Consider the following 7903-nt stretch of genomic DNA (forward strand, 5'->3'; position numbering starts at 1 on the left):
GCGGCAGTGGCGGAGCCCAGCTCCCAGTCGGTTAACTCTGGGTGGAGAATCACCATTGTCTCATAGAAGGACTGTAGGTCAGAAAAAGTATACAGCATGGCTGAGCTGCCTACTCCGGGCAGTCAAGACAAAAGGTAAGCTCCATCTGTAAGGAAGCTGCTGGTCTCTCAGTAGAGTAGGGGGCAGAGATGGCATTGCTTTTGTAGAGTGACCCACGAGAGGTCTTGAAACAGCTAAATTTTGTCTCCATTAGGAATCCTACATTTAATTGAGTCAATTGCTAAACATAGTTGAAACCTGTGGTAGTGCAAGGAGCTATGGACTTCTTTCATTGCCATTCTCTCGGCCACATTGAACACTGCACGATATTATCCTCTGCAGCTCATGCAGTAACATATGGATATAACACTGTCTGTGCTGGTGGCCATATTAGCCATCTGGGGAAAAGCCTAAGGTGAATAAAAATATTTTCTGAAAAGAGAAGAAAACAAAACCCAATACATTATTGGGCAGTATTACAGTTTGATAAGTAGGAATAAAATAGTATTGACATAATACAAGTTTTAAGAAGACTGTCTGACGCTAGGTTCACACCTGCGTTCACGGTCTCCGTTCTATGGTTTCCGTCTTCTGCATGCCAGAAGACGGAAACCACAGATCGGGTCCGGCCGTGCGCGGCGGTGAGCGTTTTAGGCTCTCCGCCGCGATACCGGATTTTTTTATCCGGACACAGAGTACTGCATGTCCGACTCTGTGTCTGGATTATAAAACCCCGTTTTACCCCGCAAAACGCTCACCGCCGCGCACGGCCGGACATCTCTCTCACCCATTCAAATGAATGGATGAGAGAGACTCCTGCAGGTTTCCGTCTCCTGCCTCTGTTTTAGGCAGGAAACGGAAACCTCAAGTACGGACACCTGGGCGCGGATGTGAACGAGCCCTTAGCATTATTTAATTTGGTTCCATAATTATTATATATTAGAACACCCTACAATTTTTTTTCACTGATTCTATATAAATTAATGAGAAAAATCCCTTGTTTCCCATCTATAAAATGAGAAATACAGTATGGACCTAGACCAAATTTGTCTCGTCATATTGGGGATCCTTACTACAGTACTTACAAAGTAGAATGTATAATGCTGATAATAAATATAAATAATATATTTTAAGTGGAAGTAGAGTTACTTTTACAATTTTTACATCTATTTAGTCTCTTAAATATCATTTTTAAGATATTGTTTCTTCATATTTTGCATTTCTCCATATTCTTTCTTAATTGTTAAGAATTCTTTTGTGGGATTTTTATTGTGACACATTTCACTTCCATATAAGCTTAAAGTCCATCCTCTCCAAGTTCTTTTCCATTTCCTGATTCTTTATAGCCACCAAATGGTGTCTGACAACTCATCGCGTTATATGTATTGACCCACACTGTACCGGCTTGTAGTGCTTGAGTCAAGTGCATTGCCTTGTCCAAATCTTTAGTAAATATACCTGCTGCCAATCCATATTTTGAGTGATTTGCTCTTGCAATAACTTCTTCTAACTTTCGAAATTTTAATACCGTTTGTACAGGGCCAAATATTTCTTCTTTTGCAATCCTCATGTTATCCTGGACATCAGCAAAAACAGTTGGCTTGATAAAAAAGCCTTTATCTCCATGGCGCTCTCCACCACACATTAATTTAGCTCCTTCCTTTTTGCCAATTTTAATATAGTCCAAAATTTTGTCAAATTGTTCCTTATCTATTTGTGGACCATGTTCTGTGTCTAATTCAAAGGGGTCACCAACTCTCCTTGTTTTGGCTTTCTCAATGGTCCATTCTAAAAATTCATTATAAATAGATTCTTCAACATAGGTTCTGGAGCCTGCTGAGCAACACTGACCCATATTAAAAAACAGAGCCTCATGACATTGCTTTACTGCTTGGCCCAGGTCTGCATCTGCCAGGACTATACATGGGCTTTTCCCACCAAGCTCCAGTGTTACTCTTTTGAGATTTGATTCACCAGCTGCTTGTTGAATTAAGTGGCCAACTTTGGTCGATCCTGTGAATGCAACTTTGTCAATGTCCATGTGTCTTGCTATTGCTGCCCCTGCCGTAGGGCCATAGCCAGTTAAGATGTTCACCACGCCAGGAGGAAATCCAGCTTCCTTTATTAAGGAGGCTACGTATAATGCAGACAGTGGTGTCTGCTCAGCAACTTTCATAACAACTGTGTTTCCAGTAGCTAGAGCTGGTGCAAGTTTCCAGCTTTGCATTACCAATGGAAAATTCCATGGAATAATTTGGCCACAAACACCAACTGGTTCATGTCTGGTATAGCAAAAGTAGTTTCCATCCATAGGAATAGTCTTCCCATGCCATTTGTCTGCAAATCCTGCAAAGTACCTATAAATCTTCATGGTTTCTCCGACATCCATATGATAAGCCATTGAAAAAGGCTTACCATTATCCAGTGTTTCCAAGGAGGCCAGGTATACTTTATCTCTTTCTATAAGATCTGCAAGACAATTTAAAAGCTGGCCTCTTTGTGACGCATCCATACAGCGCCAGGGAGACCCCAGCTTAAAGGCGCACTTTGCAGCACCAACTGCAAGATCCACATCAACCTTGTCTGCTTCTGCAACCTCAGTTATGATAGTTCCAGTAGATGGGTCCAGGGTTGGAAATGTCTTCCCACTGACTGCATTATGCCATTCATTGTTTATGAACAGTTTAGTGTAATAGACTTTTTCCAAAGGCTTCTCTACTTTTGTTACAGAATAATGAGATACAAAATAACGAAAATATGATCTGTAACAGCTGGTCTGGAAACGGAGCATGGCTTCACTAGAAAAGAAATACATTATTAAATACAGCTTACATAATCAAAAAGATTAGTAGATTAGTCATAATCAAAAAGATTAGTCATAAATTTTGCTGAAAATTTAGTTTAGTGTCAAAGCTGAATATAGACATCCTCATTAGAGATGAGCGAACAGTGTTCGATCGAGTACATGTTCGATCGGCTATCAGGCTGTTCGAGATGTTCTATTCGAGTCGAACACCAGGTGGCAAACTCACTAAAAATTTAGATTCCCCTCCCACCTTCCCTGGAGCTTTTTTTGCACCAATAACTGCGCAGGGGAGGTGGGACAGGAACTACAACAATGGAGGCATTGAAAAAAAATCGGAAAAAGTAATTGGCTGGATAAATCAGGTGACCTCCAATTTATACGAATAGTGGATTTAATATCCGGTTCATATGAGACTGTGAACTATGTGACTGTGAGACAGGGATAGATGTACAGGCAGGGTTAGCTAGGGACTACCTTTATTTAGGTGGGGATGTCACTCACCCAGTTCTTTGGGGCTCTATCTGGTCGGGATCCCTGTCAGCTTGCGATATGCGCGAGGTGACCTTTTTCCCATAGGAATGCATTGTCCAGCGTTGATTGACCAAATGCCATACAGAGTACAGCATTCGGCCAATCAACTCTGGTTCTGCCGGAGGCTCGTATGTGAGGAGGCGGAGTCTAAATCAGACCAGAATGGAGACTGCTGTGGACGGACCTTAGACTCCGCCTCCTCCGGCAGAACCAGCTTTGATTGGCCAAATGCTGTACTCTGTATGGCATTCAGCCAATCAATGCAGGTCAATGTATTCCTATGCCGAGATTTAGGAGTGTTGGCCGTGCGCTCAGCACTGCTACACCGGAGATGAAGCAGAGCTGAGTGTGCGCGGAACCCTGCTTCACACTCAGCTCTGCTGAGATGCAGCAGAGCTGAGTGTGCAGCAGGTTTCAGCACACACTCAGCTCTGCTACATCTCTGATGCAGCAGAGCTGAGTGTGCAGCAGGGTTCAGTGCATCTCTGATGCAGCAGAGCTGAGTGTGCAGCAGGGTTCACATCTCCGGTGTAGCAGTGCTGGCCATGTGCTCAGCTCGACTGCATCTCCGATGTAGCCGAGCTGAGCGCATGGCCAGCACTGCTAAATCTCAGCATAGGAATGCATTGACCAGCGTTGATTGGCTGAATGCCATACAGAGTACAGCATTCGGCCAATCAATGCTGGTTCTGCTGGAGGAGGCGGAATCTAAGATCGGTCCACAGCAGTCCCCATTCTGGTCCGATTTTAGACTCCGCCTCCTCACAGACAAGCTTCTGGCAGAACCAGCGTTGATTGGCTGAATGCTGTACTCTGTATGGCATTCGGCCAATCAACGCTGGTCAATGCATTCCAATGAGAAAAAGTCAGCTTGCACATATCGCAAGCTGACAGGGATCCCGACGTAATACAGTGACTTGGGCATGTTAGATGCCCCCAGGCATGCTTCCCCTGCTGTCCCAGTTGCATTCCAGGGTGTTGGCATCATTTCCTGGGGTGTCATAGTGGACTTGGTGACCCTCCTGAGTCGAATAGTGGTTTCCCCCTAAACGAGTATTTATTCCCCATAGACTATAATGGGGTTCGATGTTCGATCGAACAGTTGTGTATTGAGTGGCTACTCGAATTGAACTTCGAACATTTCACTGTTCGCTCATCTCTAATGCTTATATAATCCTCTCACTGCACTACACTACACTACAGTGTTTGGTATTCAAGCACAATCCCATACATGTCTGCGAGGTTACAATGAACTCTCTCTGTACCACTGCTGATTCATAGTGGAACCTGTAATTAGTGGGATCCCAATACATTTATTGATACAGTATCACAGCATTAATAACATCTTTTTTAAAATGGCTCTGTCATTGGGAAAAGTCTTTTTTAGATAAGCACATTCTTGCATAGCCTTTAGAAAGGCTATTTCACACATACCTTTTGTATGTAAACTGCCTCAGTAGTCTTTGAATAAGTCAGTCTTTATTCATATGTTACTTAGGCTTCTTCATGCACTGGAACTGTGCACTCCTCTCTGCTATTCTCTATGTGTATGCACAGCTGTGCTGATGACTCATCTACCTGTTAGCATACAGAGAGAATAGCAGAGGCAGACACTTCCGGTGCACGGGGAAGGCTAATTAGCATATGAATAAAAATGGACTTCTTCAAACACTACTGAGGCAATTTACATACAAAAGGTAGGTGTGAAATAGCCTTTCTAAAGGCTATGCAAGGATGTGATTAGCTAAAAATGACATTTCCCAATGATAGAGCTAATTTAAACCACATATTTCCAAATGCTGTGTTTACATTGTAAGCGATGGACCCTACTGAATTCTAATTGAGTCGGTTGGAGTTCTATGTTTATGTTATTTTGACAGCAAGAACAGCATAAAGACAGAAATCCTGTTTTAAAGACCTAATGGTGATTTATCTGCATTGCAAAGAATCTGAACTATGCAGGGAGCTCTGTTTTATGAATGTGCTCTGTGTTTTCTTTGCATGCAGTCTATTATGATCCTTATTTCAACTTCCTTATTCCTTAGCTAGCACAGTAGCCATTGTAGCAGTGAGGGGACTAATATATAGTCACTGCATCACCCAGACTTTGTAGAAATACATAGTCATATGCTTTCATGCGTGATGCTCTCTCTAGCATGATCTAGGGCAATATACAGTATCAGTAAAAATCTAAGAAAAGAATATATTTCTTAAGATACCTTTCTGAAGACCATCTTGAATTGGAGTTATATATACGTATATAGGAACAAGTAGAGATTTGCTTGCACCGTGCAGGGAGCAGAGCCAAACACAGGTGGATGTTTCACTAAGACAATCTGTCTAACCTGAGACCTCCTTGTGCCCTGTGTTGAACTGTTTTAAATCCATCCTACCAATATGGATATATGTAAGCTTGTTATTCAATTCATTTTTCAGTGGTATTCTTGGAAGGCGATCTATTTTGTCCTGTGTGACTCCAAAATAATATTTGTTCCATCCATGATGTGCTGACTGCAGCTGTGATAAAAATGGTGACTTGACACAATGACGGCTATATAACTCACTGCTCCATAAAACATTACTGCCGTCTGTGCACATAATAGCATGGCACATCACTGTAAGGCCAATGAGAAATGTTGCTTCCTGCGGCTCTGGAAATGTGTTGTTAGCTTGCTATGAGTTCCTGTGTCTTCAGAAATTGGAGTAATAGCAATAGAAATATCCTGTAGTAATACAAAAGAATACTCACCATGCAAAAGTTCAGTGACAGATGAATGCTTTCAATAAGTCCTTACATCGCTTGTCTCATTTCGCTGGTTATTCTAGTAAACGTTATATGAGGGAGGGGATCTTATTCATTTCCCTCCTCCTCTTTATGTGCATAAGCCAGTAAGGGAAGAGAATCAGCTTTACCAACGCAGTGCTTGTGCTGCATACAGAGAACACAAGATAACATTCAGCTGTCAGATAAATACTGCTTAATGTGTATACAGTTCTGTATAACCAGATCCTCAGAGCACTGCAGAAAAAACATCAACATCTCTTTATAAAATAGCACACGGTACATTCATAAGACCAAAAGGCAGATGATTGTAATGTTGATGACCTATTCTTAGGATAAATCATCAATATCGGATAAGGATGAGCCCCACACCTGGCACCATGACAAGTCGCTTAAAGACCCTCTTCACTGCTTACCAAGCACAACATTGTACAGCTACTGTGCTTGTTCTTACAGCTCAGCCTGATTCAGTTGAATAGGTCATGTGACAAATAAACATATCACTGGCTTACTTTAGGAAAGGGAAGAGTTCACCCATGTGGTTCTGCAACTTTGAATAGCTGATTGGTGAAGTTTCCGAATGTAAGACCCTCACCAATCGGATATCAATGACCCACCCCAAGGTTATGTCATCATTATTTAAGCCCAAGAAAAAGGTTAGTTTCCATTTCTGAACAATGGAAAATAGAGTTACATCCAATGAGCCCCTCTATATAGTATAATGTCTCATAGTGGCCCCTCCACACAGTATTATGTCCCATAGTGTCCTTTCCAAACAGTATCATGTCCCACAGTGGCTCCTCCAGACAGTATAATATCCCATAGTGTTCCCTCCACACAGTATTAAGTCTCACAGTGGCCCACAGTATTATGTCCCACAGTGGCTCCTCCAGACAGTATAATATCCCATGGTGTTCCCTCCACACAGTATTAAGTCTCACAGTGGCTCACAGTATTATGATCCACAGTGGCCCCTGCACACAGAATAATATTCCATAGTGGTTCCTCCACACAGTATTAAGTCTCACAGTGGCTCACAGTATTATGATACACAGTGGCCCCTGCACACAGAATAATATTCCATAGTGGTTCCTCCACACAGTGTTATGCTCCATAGAGGACCAACCACGAACTATTATTATACTCTAGGGTCTTTTCAGATGTCACATGGGCCAGGCCTGGCATCACAACGCATAAAAACGCCAGCCTGGGCCATTTGACATCTAGGATGCCACTAAAGAGGCCCGAAGATCACAGGTAGTCACACTGTAGTGCAGGAGAGGTGAGTAACACTAGTTTTTATGTTTTCTCACCTCCTCTGGGCCTCTGATCATTATACTCCAGAGTCTGAAAAGACCATAGAGTATAATAGAAGTATTTGTTGGGGTTCATCCAACAAATACTCCTGTTGCGGGCCCGAAGCCTCACTTATCATTCCCCACTTCTGCTCAGAGCTGCATTCGCTTCCCCTTCTGCCCTCCAAGGAGCCCCTGTGACATGATATGGGATGCAGAAAGAGAAACTAAGGCAGCTGTGAGCAGGAGCGAGGATCGGCAAGTAAACAGGGCCCGTTACCTGCTGAAGTAATGACCTATTTAAAAAAATATATCATTAGGGGCCTGCCAGGCCCCTTAAGGTCCTGGGCCCTGTTGCAGCCACTATGACTGCTATCCTGGTTCTTACGCCACTGGTACAAACTTGTTTTTTGTGTCATGTGTCATATGAAAGAGGAGATTCTCTTCTTT

The 7903-nt window shown here is 42.7% G+C and overlaps 1 protein-coding gene across 1 annotated transcript; it reads right to left on the reverse strand.

Annotated features, from left to right (window-relative positions):
• Nucleotides 1-1232: 1232 nt before the first annotated feature.
• On the reverse strand, nt 1233-6220 carry ALDH1B1 (aldehyde dehydrogenase 1 family member B1). Its single transcript, XM_075263881.1, has 2 exons — nt 6126-6220; nt 1233-2837 (listed from the first exon to the last, which is right to left on the reverse strand). The coding sequence occupies exon 2, from the start codon at nt 2828-2830 to the stop codon at nt 1337-1339; it is 1494 nt and encodes a 497-aa protein (XP_075119982.1). The 5' UTR covers nt 2831-2837; nt 6126-6220; the 3' UTR covers nt 1233-1336.
• Between the last annotated feature and the right edge of the window lie 1683 nt (nt 6221-7903).

Source organism: Leptodactylus fuscus, chromosome 1 (genome assembly GCF_031893055.1).
Source record: "Leptodactylus fuscus isolate aLepFus1 chromosome 1, aLepFus1.hap2, whole genome shotgun sequence".
Classification (NCBI taxonomy): domain Eukaryota; kingdom Metazoa; phylum Chordata; class Amphibia; order Anura; family Leptodactylidae; genus Leptodactylus; species Leptodactylus fuscus.

Bases quoted from the DNA above. Each gene is read 5' to 3' on its own strand.
- ALDH1B1 (XM_075263881.1), bottom strand. From the start codon at position 2,830: ATGCTCCGTTTCCAGACCAGCTGTTACAGATCATATTTTCGTTATTTT.